Below are 19,595 nucleotides of genomic sequence, written 5' to 3' on the forward strand. Positions count from 1 at the left end.
CTCACTGAGTGGAATCAGTAGATCTTACCATGCCAGTGGGGACCAAACTGAAGAACATCTCTTTGTTTCTTTGCATTTTAGAGGTGAAGCTTTAGTCAGGATGGTTTTTCTTTTTCCTGCAGTTCTTGTAGTGTGTGTGTGTGTGTGTGTGTGTGTGTGTGTGTGTGTGTGTGTGTGTGTGTGTGTGTTTAAATAATCTCACAGAAACAGGTGGATAAAGTTTTACAAAATAGAAAACATATTTATTTGAAGAAAACTGGAACTTGGAACAGACATAACACTAAACCTTGAACAGGAAACGTTGCCATGGTAACAGTCAGAAAACATCATCAGTGGAGTCTGATGCTGCTGTACCTTCTTCTTCCTGCTGTGCAGCTGCAAAAATAAACACAGGTGAGTCTGCTAGTGAACTCTGGTGGATTAACAGGTGACACAATAGACAGTAACAATATCGTCATCGACAACAACAGTCAGAATATCAATACTAACAACAACAGGCAGAATATCAATACTATAGAAAGAAATAAGGAATTTCCATCTGAGATTAATAACGTATTTTCTATTTTATAAGTCAAATTGTTCCTTTCTAACATTTCCAAGTCGTTGTTTTGTTATCAAAGTTTGAACAAACTGAACCCGAGTTCAGGAGTCCATTCTTCCTCCTCAGGTTTGTACAGTTGATGTTTTTCGATAATTTCCTTTCTGACATTTTTTTTCTGAAATGATCCCTGAAGTGAAATTGCTTCTCTGAATGAACCCGTCCTACTGAACCTGGACTGGGGGGGTCGTCGTACCTGAGAGTGAGGTTGTGCTGCAGTCTAGAACCACCTGACAACAGAAACAGGTAAACAAAGAAAAACATGTCAACAATCAAACCTTCAGTAAAGCTGCTTTGTGTGTGTGTGTGTGTGTGTGTGTGTGTGTGTGTGTGTGTGTGTGTGTGTGTGTGTGTGTGTGTGTGTGTGTGTGTGTGTGTTGGCGTATGTCACACCTGTGCAGTGTTAGCTCCTCCCAGCTGAGGAAGAGGATAAGGAGGAGATGGGGAGCGGTCTGTGAAGAGGTCAGAGGTCAACGTGCTCATCAGCTCCATGGCGGTGTTGCCTGTGATACCGAGGATCTGATTGCTTCCTTCAGCGCTCGGCTCCGACACGTCTGGAGGAGGCAGAGTGATGTCATGTCGATGTCATACAGGAAACAGAAAGGTGAGGTGTGTGTGTGTGTGTGACCTGCAGCTTGGCTGATCTGACCCGGTGACATCAGACTCCCCACCCTACCAGGTTTCATCATGCCGTTGTCTCTCACCTCCCGCTGCTCCTCCCTCCCCCACGAGCCCTGAGGTCAGAGAACATGTCACGTTAGACGTGCAACAAATAAACAAACGAGCAATTGATGAACAACAAACTCTTTGTGAGCTGACCTCTGGTTGTGGGCGCTCCCCTCTGCTCTTCGTCAGCAGGCTCAGAGAGAGGCCCCGACCTTTGACCTGTCCCTCACTGAGGGGGTCAAAGTCCTGCAGGAAGCAGAGAACAAACCGTTAACCTTTCAAACCTTTCAACACTGATGTAAAGTTCCACTGCAGTAACACATGCCGGCACTGCGGGAATCGAACCGGCGACACCTCACCATTTCCTCAAACTCCTGCAGAGAGCTGGAGAAACTGCAGACAGCCTCGGCCTCTGAGACACAAAGAGACAGAGACTGAGAGGATTACAGACATTAACAGGAACTTCCTGACTGAATTACTTGATGTCTTAGTTTCTTTCAGTGACTTTGATGATGATGAAGGTGAAGATGATGTCACCTGTCATGGCCGCCTGCTGGTTGACACCGATGAGCACCTCTCCCTCTGAGATGTGTTTCACAGCTGCTTCAGGTCCTGCAGTCACTGCTGTGCTGGAGGAGGAGGAGGATGAGCAGGAAAAGGAGGAAGTACTGGACTCTTCTGAGGATGTGCTGTGTGGTGCTGGTCCTGCTTCGGGGGGAGGAGAGCGGGAGGGAGGAAGAGGGGAGGATAGACGAGGCTCCTCCTCTGCAACTGACATCAGTCTGCAGGACCACACACACAGAAAGACATGTAGAGGTAAAGTCATTATAAACTCTGTGTGTGTGTGTGTGTGTGTGTGTGTGTGTGTGTGTGTGTGTGTGTGTGTGTGTGTGTGTGTGTGTGTGTGTGTGTGTGTGTGTCATACAGTGTTTGCTGGCGTGTATTCAGGTGTTGTTGTGGTTTGTCCTCGTCCAATGGCAGCTCAACATCTGGCCAGTTTGAAGTGGGCGTGGCTTGATGAGTTGTTGGACTTCCTGCTGAGGGGGCGGGCTCTGGGCTGGGAGTGGGCGTGGCCACATGCTCTGAGGTCCAAAATCGAAATGCATGTTGTCATCTGAATCATAAGATGTCACTGGTGTAACCTGATTACTGATACCTGGAGACTGAGCTGGCTCCTCAATCAGCGGGGAGGCTGGTTCGGATGGAGGGGGTGTGGCTATGGGCGTGGCCTCTCTGCTGGCGGGCGTGGCCGGGCTGGTAGGTGGAGTTAGTGCTGGTGTGAGAAGCACATTTTCCTGAAAGTGAAGCAGAAGATGTGAGTTCTGGGAAGAGGAGCAGAAAAGGAGGTGCAAACACTCAGGAGGAGCTGACCTGCTCTGGTGTTCTTGGTCTCTCTAGGTCCGGTCCTGGTCCTGGTCCTGATCCTGATCGTAGGCTCGGTGATGGTTCCTCCCTCTGACCCAACATGCTTGCCACGATTTCAGTGAGAACCTCGATCACGGTCTGCTGGACCACCTCCGAGTTCAAGTCTCGAAACCGCTGCAGGTCTGACACTCCTGCTGCCTCCACTGAGAGGAGGAGTCCAGACGGAGGAGCAGGAGTCAGGATTGAGAAGGAGGAGTCAAGACATAGGAGGAGGAATCAGGAAGGAGGAGGAGGAGGAGTCAAGAAGAGTCAGGACGGAGGAGCAGGATGGAGGGGGAGGAGTCAGGGTGGAGGGGGAGGAGTCAGGGCGGAGGAGCAGGAGGAGGAGGAGGAGTCAGGGTGGAGGAGCAGGAGTCAGGATGGAGGGGGAGGAGTCAGGGCGGAGGAGCAGGAGGAGGAGGAGGAGTCAGACAGAGGGGGAAGAGTCAAAGTGGTGAAGGGAGCTTACCGATGTCCGAGGCGATGCTCTGCTCCTCGACGTCTGACTGCTCAGTGTGGCAGTGGCCTGTAGGGTCACGGAGCGGAGGGGGGATCATCTCCAAAATCATCCGGGACATCACCTGCTGCTCCACCCTGAACACCAACGAATGAAGCAGGTACACACATAAGAGTCGGGATGCGCATCAAGTTCAATAAACTTCCAACGGGCCAATAGGCTGGAATGATATCGAATCCAGAAAAACAACAACATCCTGTTTAGAGAGAATATGGATTAAAAAGGTCATCTTTTGATTGACTGGAGATATCCGAGTCACTCAGCAGAGAATGGAGTCAGACCTCACACTCCCTGTCGATTCCTTTCACTCAAACCACGTTGGTTTTGCAGTAAAACATCTTTCATATTTCAAAAGAATGAGAATCGTCTAAACGATTTAGATTAATGCATGAAACAATCTTTAAACATAAAAAACCCTGATTGTAAAAAACAGGCTTATTGGTTCATCATAGAGACCCACTGGGCTTGAAATTTATCTCTATAGAACTAAATTAAGTTTTTTAAACTTGTACTTCTAGCATCACAACACTCCGATTGTTTATCTGATGTTCAGAGCAGTTTAGTCACCATTCCACCAGACGGTGTTCCAGGGCATCTCTGTGCACGTCAAAGCCCAGGATGGGGTCCTGATCCTGGGCACGGAAGGCAGCGGGGGCCTGCGGTGGGAAGACTGGACCCTGGTACTGCACCGGAGGAGTGGACGGACCTCCATCAACCTCCACAGCGTCCTCACCCGCCACACTCTCCTCCTCCTGAGGGGGGCAGTGTCACACTGTGAGGAGTCAGAAACAGCAGGAGCAGCAGGAGCAGGAGGAGGTTACCTGTACAATGTCAGCAACAGAGAGAAAGTCAGTTCCAGGAAAGTGGTTCTCCTTGTCCTCCTCATCCTCCTCATCTTCCTCACTCCTCGTCTCCATGATCTTCACGGTGCGTGACGTCACAGGAGGGGGCGGAGCTTCATCAGTGTCCCGCTGCTGTTAACAGAATATTCCACGGTTACACTTGCTTACACTTCATGTGTCAGGGGTTTGACTTTGGTTGCCATGGTTATGGCATCAATCGTTGTTACTATAGTAACAGCCCAAATGCAGGGCGGAGGCATCATCATGTTTGTGTTTGGAGGTGAATGTGATCACCTGCAGGCAGCTCCAACATGACGACTCATCAGGAACTCACGGCCAGCTCACCTGACAGTCTGCTGCTCTGTCGTCCGTGGCAACCATGCTGGCAGCTGAAGGACAGGTGGGCGGGGCCATCTCAGCCGGAGGACGCCATGGCCTAGAAGAGCCTACCCTGGGAGGACCTGCAAGGATGTTCAAGCTTGTTTTGATTTTAGTGTGTGTGTGTGTGTTTTAAAACGTGTGCCCATGAAAGGGCTTCTGGGTAATTTTAGAAGTTTACTGACCTAGTGCTATTGCCTTGTAGATGGGGTGTTGCCGGTCAGTGGGGTCACCTGAGGGCGGGGGTGGGTTACTGCACAGGTGGGGTCGTATAGTGTACGAAGTGAAGGGAGGACCTAATGCGACAGGTGGAGTCCATGAAGGGGGCGGAGCTACAGCAGAAGCAGGAGTCAGCCTGGTCTGTGTCCCACAGGATTTCAGCTTCACACCTGAGAGAAAATAAGAAGTCAGGCGCGCCCACCTCCACGGTTCTGTGGCATCTGAGCGGGTTCAATCTGACCTCCAACGCTCTTCACCAGGCGAGGACGGGACTTCCTGTTGAGCGGCGATGCTGGCGGGCATTCGTAAGGCGGCCTGCCGTACAGCCGTGTCAGGTACGCCTCCGCCTCCAGCTGGCTGTCTGATCTCTTCCCTCTCTGAGGCGCCGCCTCCTGGGGGAGCACACATCGGCCGGGACACACACACACCGACCGGGACACACACACACACACACACACACACACACACACACACACACACACACACACACACACACACACACACACACACACACACACACACACACACACACACACACACACACACACACACACACACACACACACACACCAATTAGAAACATGAACAAGACTTATCAGACCAATGAAATGCATGGTCAGTGATGTCTGACCTTCTGTCCTCTGACTCCGTTCCTTGACAACGCTTCACTTCCTGTTTGTTTGGGCCCCCTCGCCAGCTTGCCCCTCTTGGAAGGGGCGGAGCTCCGGGGAGCTCGCTGCTGTGACGTCACAGCAGCATTTGCAGCCCTGCCGTCAATGGCGTTCTCTACGGACACCTCAGGAGGCTGAGGAGGAGGAGGAGAGTTTTTATATATATTCTTTAATAACCAGGAACAGCTGAGGAAAAGTTTCAGTCAAAATCAGGAGAAAACAGTCAAAGTCAACACAAGGTGATGAAGAAGGTATTCGGAAAAAAAGAAAAAGGAGAGACCAGCAGTTGTTGCAGGGATGGACCAGCAGAGGGCAGCAGAGCCACACTGCAGTTTTCATCAGCTGAAACAAAAGGCCTGAAGCTCCAGGAGCTGCAGGCTGCTCACCTGCAGGTTGATCCAGGCATCAACAGTCTTCCTGATCCGGGCCTGCTGGGTCCAGTCCCTGCAGGGAGAACCACAGATCAGTTTCTGAGCTGTTGCAGAGCTCTAAAGATCTTTGCTCCTCCTACCTGTTGGTGCACATCGCCTCCAGCTGGAAATGCAGCCCCTCCGCCTTTGCGGACCTCAGCGCCGAGTTGAGGTTCTCATTGAAGAGTTTGTGTTGTCTGCGGACCTGATGGAGAACTTGAGCTGCCGCTTCCAGTGGGGATGGAGCCGCAGACCTCCTCTGGATCTCCACGCCCCGGGACTGCTTTGAGATTTGGGTCTGAGGTCGGTTCAGACGAGACCAGTACAGCTGAGACTGGTTTAGTATGGACTGGTTTCGCTCGATTGGGTCTGGTTGGAGCTGGTTTGGGTTGACCCAGTTCTGTTGGACCTGGTCTGGTTGGACATGGTTTGGGTTGACCTGGTTCTGTTTGAGCTGGTCTGGTTGGACCGGGTCTGGGTGAATTTGGCTCTGTTGAACCTGGTTAGTTTGGACCTGGCTTGGGTTGACCCGGTTCTGTTGGACCTGGTCCTGTTGGACCCATTTCATGCGGACCTGGTCTTGTTGGCTCTGTTGCAACTGGACCAGGTTCTGCTGGCACTGGGTGAGCTGGGACTGAGGTGGGCTCTGTGCAGTTCTGCTGGTTTTCAGAAAGTCTTCTGGCTGCAGGACGACACAGAGATTTAGTGTGTGTGTGTGTGTGTGTGTGTGTGTGTGTGTGTGTGTGTGTGTGTGTGTGTGTGTGTGTGTGTGTGTGTGTGTGTGTGTGTGTGTGTGTGTGTGCGCGGTTCTTCCTCACCTTGAGCAGTGTTTTCATCTCGGCCCTGAATTGTCTCATCTCTCTCAGCACCTGATTGGCTCTGCTTGCCGCCTCCTTGCTGTGATTGGTCGGAGAGTCTGTGGACTCTTCCTGAGGACCTTGGAGACGCCAGTCGTCCCTGAAAGTAAAAATAGAAAAGAATCCCGGTGTTTGCCTCCAAGGCTTTTCTCAATAAAATGCAAGAGGTGGAAGAAGATCAGGAGAACATGAGTACTAGTGGAGGGCAGCACCAGTCAACCATCAACACACTGATGAAGTCGTAACAACTTTACAAACACTCCAGAGAGCTGAACATCGGTAACTAGGGACGTCCCGATCACACTTTTTTGCCTCGATACCGATCCGATTTTTCAGAATTGAGTATCGGCCGATACCGATACTTTCCCGATCCGATACTCACATTGCTATTGCAAATATACTCAATATCTATTTTTGGAGAAACTAAAATGTCTGAAGCTCGAAGCACTATTGGCAGAAGCTAATCTAAGCTAAGAAGTTTAGCTAGAAATTATTGTAAAACTCACTTATTGAATCAAAATTCTTCTCTTTCACTTTAGTTGTTGTTGTAAACTGAGGAACATCCACACGACAAAAAAACAATCCTTGTCCTCCCTGGCCTTCTCCCAAAAAACTTCCGTCCACACCTCACTATGAACCCGGCTCAACACGAGGCCTCAGGGCATGCAGTACACATGCCAGGCCTTTAGGGGCGCTGTGACTCACCAAACACAATAAAAAAGCAGAAGACAGACCACATAGAAATTTAGACGTGGACTTCTGCACATAAACACATAAACCACTATATATAACTCTAGTTTTATAGGTCTATGGCCCCGCTCCACCTGCTTCTAGCTTCTGCAGCTCGACTGGAGCTTCTAGTCCCTGATTGTTGTGGTTATTAGGTGACGTTGCGGACCGCAGTTTTTTTGTTTTTTTTTAGATCGTCGGGGTGATCGGCTGGATTTGCCGATCCCCGATCACTCACAAATCCCCAATATCACCCCGATCCGATACCTACCGATCGGATCGGGACATCCCTATCGGTAACACAGGACTTCACTCCGCCAACGTGTCCACGTTTAGCTTTCCCATACACAAGAAGGCTGAGGACACACCTTCCTCTGTATATTACACAACGCCAGGGTTTGTACAGGCACTCTGTTGTCATGGTAACAAAATAATTATTAGTTAAGAATCAATTTTACATTAATTACTCAGTGGTTGCCGCGGTGACAGTGATAAACATGCTGTTGGCAAACAGCTGCTGTTTGGAGACAGCAGTCAATTTTACTCCGATTGATACGTTAAATAATTTTTTTTATTTTATACGTGTTGAAATTGAGGAATTGCAAGTCTTGTTCTTCGTACCATCCTGACAGATTTCCTTCCTCTCCTGTCCGTCTACGTAACCACCACCACCACCACCAGAAGGAGACAAATATCTGACTGTCTAATATTATTATTATATTGCGTTTACACAAGATGCATTACAGATATCATTTTCTCGTCATTCGTGGGACATTCCTAACATTATTGTGATGTTCAGATGCGTAATATCACAATAAGAATGTTAGGAATGTGCCTCGAATGATGGGAAAATTTTATTTGTAACGCATCGTGACTGTGTGTAAACGCAGCGTTAGTCTGTGTCAATGGGACAGATAAACAACGATATTTAAATACAGTCAAAAAAAATGGTTTGCACAACAAAGACTGGAAAAAAAAAAAGGCTGAGTACTCACAACACACACACACACACACACTAGTGGTGTGTCTGGAGGAAAATGCAGTGTGTATCGACATCTGTGTTTATTTCCCTGTGTATGTGTGCGTCTATAACAGCTGCTGCAGACCGTTGCTAGGCAACACCTCAGCAGTTTGCCATGGCGACCGGGAGGAGGGATGCTGATAGAGAAGAGAGGCTTTCATTCACAGAGGGGAGGGGCAGCTTGGGTTTCTTCTCCTCCTCCGTAGACCTTCACATGTGACCAGTAACAGACGGGAGACGTAGAAGCGACTGCAGATGAATGTCAATGTTGTGCGTTCGCCTTCTCGGGCTGCTCTGTGCCGTTTCCTGTCTCACGCTGGATCATCTGGACCTCCTGCAGCACCAACCTGCCCCACGCCAGCCACAGTGCCTGGGGCTGCTTGAAGCCTCACACAGGCTCACAAGGAAGCCATGTGGGCTGACGTGAGTTAGATTTGACCCAAACAGTCAGAATACAGAGTCTCGACGTCTTAAACGATCAGATGAGACGTGAAGCCTCAGCGCCACCAGTCAGACCAGACAAAGGGGGGAGGAGACTAGTCGATGCTGCGGCAGGAGGAGGGGGGCTCAAGTGGGTGGGCAGCCACAGATGCTGGGAGAAAGAATGTGCTGACATCATCGTCTATAAATGGAGTCGGTGCCATGATACGACGTGTGTGTGTGTTCAAATTTAAATTGAAAAGTATTTTATTGATCTGAGCGTGCCACCGGCAGATTCCTTGGCGTCTCTTTGTCTCCAAAACATTCCTGAGTACGGGCCGTTTTCAGCCGAAGGAGGCTGGTTACCATGGCAACCACCGCATCATACGCGGCGACGGTGTGGGGGAGACTGCAGTTGTTAGACGGAGAGAAAGAGAGATGAATGAATGAGACGGAGGCTGCAGCCTCGCAGTCGGTCTGCGATGCACATCGGAACAGATTGTACACTCAAGCTGACTCACATTACAGCCTGCGTCTGAGTCCGGAGAGATTCACCGTCGCCTCACTGCTGCACAACAGACACACGGGGCTCTCTTTCCTAATCAATTCCCTAGAGGGACGCCAGAGTCTCCCACTGAAGGAACTTTCTCTTTCTGGAGGGGCGGCTGTGGCTTCCTCTGTATGTTGAAATGTCCTTGACAAAGACACGAGACCCCAAATTGCTCCTATTGAAGGTCGAGAGCGCTGCACTGTTGTGTGAGAGAGCGTGAAGGGGTTACTGTGTCTGGGGTCTCTCGAAGAAGATTTACAATTGAAATGGACCTTTTTTTTTTTCTTTTTTCTTTTTTTTTTAACATCATCAGCCGTTTTTTATAAACATTTTCCAATCTGCATCTGCTTTTGACATTCGCAAACTGCAAATCAAAATGACATTTTCCTCTTCTTTCATCCAAACGGAGACACAAATGAAAAAATAAACTCAAACTGATCTTCTGGTTTTAACTGGTCATGTTCTTATGATCCACAGTAAAACATTCCATCACATTATGAAGGTCTCTGCACTGGTTGTGTCCATTTTCTCTCTAGTGGAAATGATCTACTGCTACTTCTGACAACGGGCTATCAACTGTGTCGCTGTGTTTCAGGATGAGTGACACACGTGCAGATATGTAGGTCAGTGTGACCTCTGTTTCAGGGTTAAAAAAACATTCAAAAAAAAAATGTATAACTGGATGATAAAGGATCATGTTTTTGTGTGAACAAAGAACAGGACGATCAAGGCTCTCCCTCTCTCTCACACACACACACACACACACACACACACACACACACACACACACACACACACACACACACACACACACACACACACACACACACACACACACACACACACACACACACACACACACACACACACACACAAAGCTGCCTGGTAACAGAGTCTCTGCAGCGCGGCTTCAACATGTCTGAGTCATTGACGTTTTCCTCCAGTGAGACTCGAACGCTGAGCTCTCCGCATCACGTTGAGAATATCCCTGTTCGGTTCTGGCCTGATGGACCTTTAAGAGCAAAGATATGAATCCAACCAGCCACTGGATTTAAAGACCTATGCCTGCTCTACAAACTGAACAATACCAAGTTGATTCATTTGATCATGTCTTCATCTGGACAGACTGTTTGTCTCTGTGATGGACTGACGACCTGCACCGTCACCTGATGAGCAGGAAGAGACACTGACTGGCCATGAAAAAGGGGTCTAATGAGGATAAAGTGAGGAAGAAGGAGGGATACGACTACAACAAAGTGTGAAATTTAAAATCAAAATAAACAGAGGACCTTTGTCGTCATGTTTCACTCCTGAAGCTGCTCAGCTCGGTTCAATGGTTTACAACTGAAGCAGAACAGAGGGAGCTTGACTGTTAAACTGTTTGCTCACACAATAGAGATTGAATATGTAAATAATAAAATCAGCTCTGATAGGCTCACAGGTGTTCTGGCTTTTCTGGACAGTTGCATTGGATCATGTATTGAAAACACACCATGTGGTTCTGCTGCTGAAGCAAAATCAAATACGTGTTTTGACATTTTGTTGTTGGTTACACGAGGAGACTCTGCTCTCAGACTGAAGCCTGGATACACATTAAGAGGAGAACAGAGAGGGACTGTAAAGAACCTCCAACTGGAAACAGATCCGTTTATTATTGACAGATTTTAACCTTCAGATTTCAGCTGGAGTCTGCAGCTGAGGAGGAGGAGGAGTGACACAGGTGGAAGGAGGGCAACAAGTGGCGTCATAGGGGGTATGGTGACGTCACTTACTCTACCAGATGGTATTTCTGGGGGGGGGGGGTTACAATCAAAATTCCTCAGCCTCTGTAGGAGTGATGCATGCAGGGAAATAACGCAGCCCCCCTCCTCTCCGTCTCTGCAGCGGCACACGGAGATCCAGCATCAGCATCAGGAGCAGGAGGACGAACAATAACCTGAGACGAGGCACCGCAGTCCTTCCTTCGTCTCTCCGTCTCTGTACAACCGCTCCGGGAGGAGGCAGGGCGGGAGCCCGGGATCATGTCCTCCCCGCAGGTCTCCTCGTCCCGCAGACAGTCCTGCTACCTGTGCGATCTGCCCCGCATGCCCTGGGCCATGATCTGGGACTTCACCGAGCCCGTGTGCCGCGGCTGCGTCAACTACGAGGGCGCGGACCGGATCGAGTTCGTCATCGAGACGACGCGCCACCTGAAGCGAGCGCACGGCTTCCAGGAGGGCCGGTCCCCCACCGGTGGACCGCCGCCCGCCCCGCAGCAGCAGCCCACCGTGACTAAAAGCCAGGCGGTGTTACTGAGCGGGAAGGAGCCGGGTGGACAGCTCAACCACCACCACCACCAACCCGACCCTCCGGGAAAGCCCCCACAGCCCGGTCTGGACCGGTACTCCCTGGGGACGGACGGCCGGGCCAGGTTCGACTACAGCGGCCACAGCAGCGGCAGGCTGCACAACGGGCTCGGGGCACCCAACGGGTTCAAACCGGACGACGGGCCGCCGGAGCTGAACCGTCAGAGCCCGAATTCACGGAGCCGGAGTCACGCGGGGCTGGTGTCGGCCCCGGCACCGATGACCGTCCCTCCGAACCTGCTGCCGCAGACGGTCGGGTCTCACGGGCTGGCGGGCAGAGCCGCCCCTCCGCACGGCTCCACGGTCGGGGTGTCTCTGTCCGGCCAGGCGGGACTCTCTGAGCCCGGGGGGAAGCGGCCAGCCTCGGTGTCCAGTACGGACCAGGACCGGGAGCTGAAGGAAAAGCAGCGGAACGCGGAGGTGCTGGCCGAGCTCAGCGAGAGCCTCCGGAACCGGCAGGAGGAGTGGACCAGCAGGCCTAAGCCGGTGCGGGACACGCTGGTGGCCCTGTCCGGCTGCACCCCGTTCGACGTCCGCTTCAAGAAGGACCACGGGCTGGTGGGCCGCGTGTTCGCCTTCGACGCGGTGTCCAAACCGGGACTGGACTACGAGCTGAAGATCTTCATCGAGTACCCGACCGGGTCCGGGAACGTGTTCTCCAGCGCCTCCGGAGTGGCCAAGCAGATGTACCAGGACTGCATGAAGGACTTCGGCCGCGGGCTGTCCTCCGGGTTCAAGTACCTGGAGTACGAGAAGAAGCACGGCTCCGGGGACTGGCGGCTGCTGGGCGACTTACTACCGGAGTCTTTGCGGTTCTTTAAGGACGGGGTGGGAGACGACATGCTGCCGCAGCCGTACACCGACGGCAGCTACCCGCTGCTGCCCACCTCCCTGGTGCTCCCCGGCCGGGCTCTGGCGGGAGGAGGCGGGGGGAGCGGCAACCGGGGCGGGGTGAGGAAGAGGAAAGCTTCCCCGGAGCCGGACTCCGCGGAGGTCCGGGCGGAGGAGCAGCAGCGGCAGCAGTGGATCAATAGTCAGGCGGAAGCCCTCAAACTGTCCATGGCCGCAAGCTCGTTCGCCGGGCCGCCGCCGCCGCTCGGACCCGGCCGCGCCACGCCCCCGGAGCCCGCCGCGCCTTCACAGAACGGACAGTCCCCGATGGCCGCGCTCATGTCGGTTGCGGACACGCTTGGGAACGCGCACTCGCCCAACAAGGACCGGGACTCGGTGCACTCCACCACCTCCTCCTCCAGACACACCAGCAGCAGCCCGGTGTCTCCCGCCTCGGTGTCCGGCCAGAGACGACTCTCCTCCCGCAGCGGGGACCTCGGGCTGCCCGCGCCCTCCCAGTCCGCGGGGGGCATGGACCAAGTGCACGCGCAGAGCGTGCCCGACTCGCCCATGGCCAACAGCGGGCCTCTGTGCTGCACCATCTGCCACGAGCGTCTGGAAGACACGCACTTCGTGCAGTGTCCCTCCGTCCCCGGGCACAAGTTCTGCTTCCCCTGCTCCAGGGAGAGCATCAAGGCGCAGGGCGCGTCCGGGGAGGTGTACTGCCCCAGCGGGGAGAAGTGCCCGCTGGTGGGCTCCAACGTGCCCTGGGCCTTCATGCAGGGGGAGATCGCCACCATCCTGGCCGGAGACGTGAAGGTGAAGAAGGAGAGAGACCCCTGAGGGGGGGGGGGGGGGGGGGGGGACTGTCCCCTACCAGTCTGCTGCTGAGCCTCAAACTTCACTGGTGGACCAGAAACCACAGGAGAAACTTGTACCGTCACGTTTATCATGTACAGGAACAAACTGCAGAGCTGCAACACTGATTCACAACCCAGAGCTGCTTCCTGCAGGACCGACTCTCCGTCCTCCACCACTCCGGTCTCCCCTCAGGTGGACAAACATCTTTAGAAACTGAGAGGGAGTCCAGTTCGTCTTCACAGAGTAGAACGGGTTTGGGAGTTGGATCTTTCAAGTTAAATTGAGCTTTAAGCTGCTTTGAAGCGTCACACTAAACAGCCACAAACACATTTTTCTGAACCTGCTCAGAGCTTCAGTGTGTGAACCTGTGGTCGTTTCATCATCAGCTTTCTGCTGCTCCCATGTTCAGATCAAGATTATAACAAAAATATATATATAAAAAAAAAAGATGCTTTGGTCTCAGTGAAACTCCTAAATGATCCAACAAGAACTAAATATTCAGATTTCTGCACAAAATGTAAATTCAATGCGAGGTTCAGCTTCTTGAAGCAACAATGAGCTGCTGCTGAGGGTTTTTAATAAAGCTCAACCCGAGCAGACAAAACACGTTTCAGTTGTTAAAAGAAAGAAGCAGAGCTTATAAACATATATGGAAACAGTTCCGTTATTTACAGAGTTAAGAGGCGCCAGTCGGTCCAGCTAAGATTTAAATGAAAGTTTTAATGTGAAGGTGAAGCAGCATCGCCTGACATGAAAATAACTCTTCAGTTTCATGTCTTTGTATTTGTGGATGGTTCGTTTGCTCTGAGTGACATCAGAGGCCCTTTGACGGTCCGTCTGCAACATCAGCGACTGTTTGATTACTATTTGTTTTGCCTGTTTATTCCTCTCATCGTCAGTCAGTGTTTCAGGGGGGAATTAGCCTCGACTGTGTGACATTCAACCTGCAGGACAAACTAGATCAGGGGTGTCGAACATCAAAAATGGACATTTTCACCACCGATACTCGGCACCAAAACGGAGAAAAACTTCAAAAGTTTAAATCTAAAAGGTTATTATGGCAGTATTTTACCGTTAGTTCCTGAACTGAAACGTGTTTGACACCCCTGCTACAGATGCTGCTGGTTGGCATGCGAACGTCAGTAGCTTCATAGACGTCAATGGAACAACATTCTTACTGTTTTTCTTTCTTTAAATGTAAAATATTGAATGGAATTTTTTTTTTTTTAAAAGACACAGTGAAGCTGTAAAGAGTAGAAATGTATAAACTGAGGTGTGAAGCAACTCTGACAGTTTGTATATTGAAACATTTATCCGTCAGTGAGTAGAGATGTTAGGAGCTGATTGGCTCCCGGGACGGCGAGGTTTTTTTTTTTGTTTTTCTTTGTGGGTAGAATGTAGAAATCTTCTCCATGTGTTGGAAAGCCAGTGTTGGTGAACAGTGACGGTTCCGTCTGTACAAACCTTTTTTTTTTCTCCCCAAGTTTTTATACGGATGTTCATTTCTTATTGTAGACTTTTTTATGAGTTTGAGTTTGTACAAGGATGTGAAATACTTTTTTAATTTTATTTTTGGAGATTTTTTACTGCGATAACGGAAGCTTCAGTTCAGCCTCTCTGTGATGGTTCTTCTGTCTTTGTGTCGTTCGGAAACACGATGAAACACAGCCGCTCTGTAACGTGCCTTTGGAGCCGAGTCAGTCCGAATAAAATCCATCGCTATGACACTTTTCACTCACATCTGACCTCTTATTCTCAGTCCATCACACTGCTTCACTTTGCCTCACTTCCTGTTTGAGCTTCAAGATCCATGTTATCAGTCCCTTATATGTAAGTCACACCAACAGGAACCACACTGTTTATTTATGCTATTATTATCAATTATCCTCTAACCTGAGAGGCTCTCAGTGTGAAGGTTTAGGGAGGAAGTTCACACTGAATTCAAACGCAACTCAGTCACTTCAGCCTTCACACAACTTAATCTTCTGAACAGCAGAACACTGAGTAAAGAGTGAAGAACGTCGTGTCAACAGGCTCAAATAAGATTGAGGAAACAACCTCCACTGTGTCATCTGACATTACAGGACGATATCACCACCTGCTGATGATGTGTGAAGAGAGGCAGAGCAGAAATAGACATTTTCTTAAAGGCAGAAGCCTAAAGTGGGTCACACACACCAAAATCTGCAATGCAGCAAAAAAAAAAAAAAAAGAAAAAAAGAAAAAAAAGAAGAAAGGGGACTCACAGCCACTTCCACTACAGTATTACTGTAGTACTACTACAGTACTTTATTTCTATAATACCATTATAGAAATGCTCCTACATTATTACAATACTCTTGTAGTATATGTGCAGGATAAAACAGGATTACTGTCTTTCAGTCACAATCCGTCTTTAAATTCCTGACAAGTGAAATGAAACTAAACCATAAATTGCGTCTGTCTCCTGATTGGTCGCCCTCTCACACTGTCGGCCAATGAGAAGTGTCCTCATGGATGGACATCGAGACTCAACCTATTGACCCCCCCACCCCCACCCCCACCCCCACCCCCACCCCCACCCCCACCCCCACCCCCCGCCCCTTCTCACCTGGTCTGCTGCAGCCGTTGGCTATGGTGCTGCGTCTCCATGGCGACCTGGGCGGTTTCCATGGCAGCAGATGCTGTGGTTGCCATGGAGCTCTTTGGCCAGTCGGCGACAATGTTTACGTCTGAAGAGGGGAAGAAGCACAAAACAATGAGTCGGGATGTCAAAACAGTTTTTGAAGATAAGAGGCAAACAGAAGCAGAAACAAATGAAATATTGTGTCTCTGCTGCTCGCTGCTGACAAAGAGATACCAGGAAAAATTGGTATCATTTTCACCCAAATCCCATCTGCTTTCAATTGGATTACTGGATTGCAAACAAAAATCTGAGCACACTATTCTTGATTTTTTTCCACACGTTTTGATGTGAGTGTAGTGAACGTGCTCCCAACAAACCAAGTGAATGTATTTATTTATTTTCAAACGGGGTCCGGAGATAGTAATCTTTGTGCCTCGCATCTACACGAGGCAGCCAAATGATCAATTCAGGGTGACATGACAGCATTGTCCACACATGCACACGTATGCGGCTGTAAAACGTTGCCATAGTAACTGCAGATGTGAAAAGCCACACGGTACTCAGAGTCTCTGCTGCCCCCTGGTGGACATTTGGCGACTTTTCCTCATTCATTCACATTTAAGTAATTAAAAGCTCTGTGAACAAAAACCATGTGTGAGGTTCATGGGAATGGTGCTTTGTGTGTGTGTGTGTGTACCTGCTGTGTGCAGGTGTGTGACCTGCAGGTGAGTGGGACAAACTGCAGCTGTGAAGTCAGAGGTTGTGGGGGCGTGGCTTGTCGGGATGTGGAAAGCTGATTCCAGAAGCTGACTCTGATGGACAAGACCGCAAATCAACTCTCTCTCTCTCTCTTTCTCTCTCTCTCTCTCTGATGATGATGATAAGGTGTGTGTGTTTACCTGCAGCTGGTGATTTTTCTGTGTCTCTGGACACAGGCTCCGCCCCCTGACGAGAAGGCAAAAATGTTACTGAGATGTCACCGTGTATTTGTGTGCGTGTCTGTGTGTGTGTGTGTGTGTGTGTGTGCGCGTGTGTGTGTGTGTAGCACAAACCTGTCTCTCTGCATTAGTTTCTGTACATCCCCCACCAGCTGAGACATTCGAACCTCCATTTCTAATTGAGCCTGAATGCGACACAAACGTAACATTCAATCTTTAGAAGTGTTTACTTTCAACTTTTCAGGATTTAAATTTTGATGATTTAATTTGTCTGATCTTCCATTGTTTTCGTGTAATTCACGTTAACCTTCATGAGAGGCGCCGTTGCTGCAACCGCCGTTGCTGCAACCGCTGCAGCCGCAGCCACGGCTGCTGCGTTAGCGCCGTCTCCCAGGAGACCAGAGGACGGCCCCTCCTCCGCCCGGACACCCACCGCATCTCCGCCTGGCTGCTGGAGTCTGGGAGCGGGACCATCCAACAGCTGCACTCTGACCTCCTTGCTGCGGGGGGCGCTGTGGGAGCTGAGCCACACAGAGAAGAAATTAAAATACATGTAGAAACTGTTAAGACTACCTGAACATGAAAGTTCTGTTAACTGAAGCTCAATGTGGTGAAAATAAAAGTCTTCTATCGCTAATTGTTTTTTTTCCCTGCTGCTTCATCTAAAATGTCACGTTCCCCAGTGTCTCTCACCGCTGTTTCAGCTCCTCCAGGGCGGCTCCTCGATATCCACAAGCGAAGCGTGTCGTCACCAAGTCTCCGCCTGGTGACGCTAGAGGAGTTTGAATTAGATAAAAAAAACTTTACGATTTCATCAAAACAAGCTGACGGGGGTTGTGATGTTATTGAATGATAAGGGGTTTCAACATAAAAGCAGATTTCAAAAAATAAATTCAGCCTTTGAAGGAATGCAAATACTTATATATATATATATGTAATACTTATATAATAATAGTCAATGAAATCTGAACGCTGACAAAAGTATTAGAAGTAGAATTGACAAAATAAAATCTAAATAAATGAAAATAGTAGCATGCTCACATATGATCATAATGCTGACTGTGATAAATAGATAGATAAAACCTGTAGTTAATTTATTCATTTTCTTCTTAAATTCATCAGATTACAGTTTCAGTGGGTTTGATTTCATTATAACCGGTTTTGCACTTTATCCTTAAAAAAAAGTTGCCTGAGATTTCAATATTTAGCTGATTGTAAACATAACTTCACTCAGTTTATGCTCATTATGAAGCAATAAAAGTTGTAACTGCAAATACAAACGATCTGTTTGAGTAATAAAGTCGGTGTTGTGTTGCCTCCGCAGCTCTCACCGGGTCTCGCCTCCGCCGCTGGCCGGGAGGAAGCACTGCTCCCCGGCTTCTGTCCCTGGCTCTGGTCACAGGGAGGCTCCGGCAGCTTCTGGACGGTGATATGGACTCGTCCCGGTCCCGGTCCCGGTCCCCGTCCCGGTCCCGGCCCCGGTCCCCGCTCAACAAGAGTGGCCCGAGTGGACCGGATTAAAACATCGTCGATGCCCTGGGTGCCGGAGGACCGGTACCGGGGCTCCTCCTCCGGTGACAACATGCTAACGGCTGCTAACTGCTTTTGAAGTTCCCGCGCCGACATTAGCGGCTTAAAAACATAAAACCGCGATAACGTTAATAATGGGGGAGCTCAAACACGTTGATAAAGTTTAGTTAAGTCTTAAATAAAACCAGAAAACGAAAACAAAAGATTAAAGGTCTGAAAAGCGAAATCTTGAAACCAGGCAACGGGAGCGCGTACTGGACTGCTCCGGGCTCAACGAGCTCTGACTTCCGGTAGTGGCAAAGCAACATGAAGGACCAGGACCACACAGTGAAGTTGGCTGAACAAATCGATTTTTAAAGAATTCATCAATCACATTTCATACGTGACTAAATGAACAACAATTCGTAAAACTTTCCTGTACATGATAACATTTTATTTTATGAAATAAAATGAAATTAAATGAAATTAAATAATCCCTTGCATTCCAATTGGGTCTCAAGAGAACCCAAGAACTCTGCTCTGCTTGGGCTCGGACCCTAATAAGTCATTAATTACTCAGAACTGATCTAATCTAATGAGCATGTATTAAAGAGACAAAGGCAGTTGGGCAGAGAATCATTGAATTACTTATGACACAGTAATTAGTAATTAGTTATGTAATTAACTCTATTACTGTAATTAGCCTCTTTGTGATGTGAAATTAATAGTTAAACACGTTTTTTTATTGTAACATGAATACATATCTATGTATGTCATAATGTATGCAAAATTTATTTTGTATGAATAACACTGATAGTACATCACAAATTATTAACTTGTTTTTACCTTATTTGCATATAATATAATATTTTGCATATATATATATATATATATATATATATATATATATATATATATATATATATATATATGTCCACACATTTTTTCAATAAACATCTCCTTTAATGAGAGATTTCCCTTGTTTCTTGTGTATTTCAATTACTTTGATTGCCATACAGGCAGTAAACTGGTTTATTTGTAAAGTATCATGTTGTTCCTTCATCATTATGTGTTAAATAGCAGTTTATGTGGCAACTACGAATGAGACGTGTGAATCCTAATTGCACTTAACCTAAGTGTATGACTCATTTTTGATGAAGTAACGGAGCGTCAAGCGCCAGATGGTTGTAAAGACTCAGTTTAGTTATACTTTCTCTAAATGTG

General features: G+C 48.9%; 2 protein-coding genes across 2 annotated transcripts; one reads left to right on the forward strand and one right to left on the reverse strand.

Moving 5' to 3' along the window:
• Nucleotides 1-217: 217 nt before the first annotated feature.
• kiaa0586 (KIAA0586 ortholog) lies at nucleotides 218-18,446 on the reverse strand (the record flags this gene model as incomplete). The annotated part of the gene is made up of 27 exons (XM_080479814.1): nucleotides 218-375; nucleotides 795-828; nucleotides 992-1,152; nucleotides 1,227-1,332; nucleotides 1,418-1,510; nucleotides 1,624-1,676; nucleotides 1,802-2,046; nucleotides 2,190-2,346; nucleotides 2,421-2,559; nucleotides 2,636-2,832; nucleotides 3,138-3,262; nucleotides 3,753-3,937; nucleotides 4,007-4,159; nucleotides 4,373-4,488; nucleotides 4,591-4,794; nucleotides 4,866-5,016; nucleotides 5,256-5,429; nucleotides 5,682-5,739; nucleotides 5,807-6,387; nucleotides 6,524-6,662; nucleotides 15,910-16,030; nucleotides 16,622-16,736; nucleotides 16,824-16,869; nucleotides 16,977-17,047; nucleotides 17,164-17,383; nucleotides 17,556-17,634; nucleotides 18,194-18,446. 27 exons carry the CDS (start codon nucleotides 18,444-18,446, stop codon nucleotides 317-319), a joined length of 4,035 nt encoding a protein of 1,344 aa, XP_080335940.1. The 3' UTR covers nucleotides 218-316.
• Nucleotides 10,906-13,301, forward strand: irf2bpl (interferon regulatory factor 2 binding protein-like; the record flags this gene model as incomplete). Its single annotated transcript, XM_080479442.1, has 1 exon — nucleotides 10,906-13,301. Exon 1 carries the CDS (start codon nucleotides 11,304-11,306, stop codon nucleotides 13,299-13,301), a length of 1,998 nt encoding a protein of 665 aa, XP_080335568.1. The 5' UTR covers nucleotides 10,906-11,303.
• Nucleotides 18,447-19,595: the final 1,149 nt, after the last annotated feature.

This window comes from Lipophrys pholis (genome assembly GCF_963383615.2).
Source record: "Lipophrys pholis genome assembly, chromosome: 14".
In the NCBI taxonomy this organism is placed as follows: Eukaryota; Metazoa; Chordata; class Actinopteri; order Blenniiformes; family Blenniidae; genus Lipophrys; species Lipophrys pholis.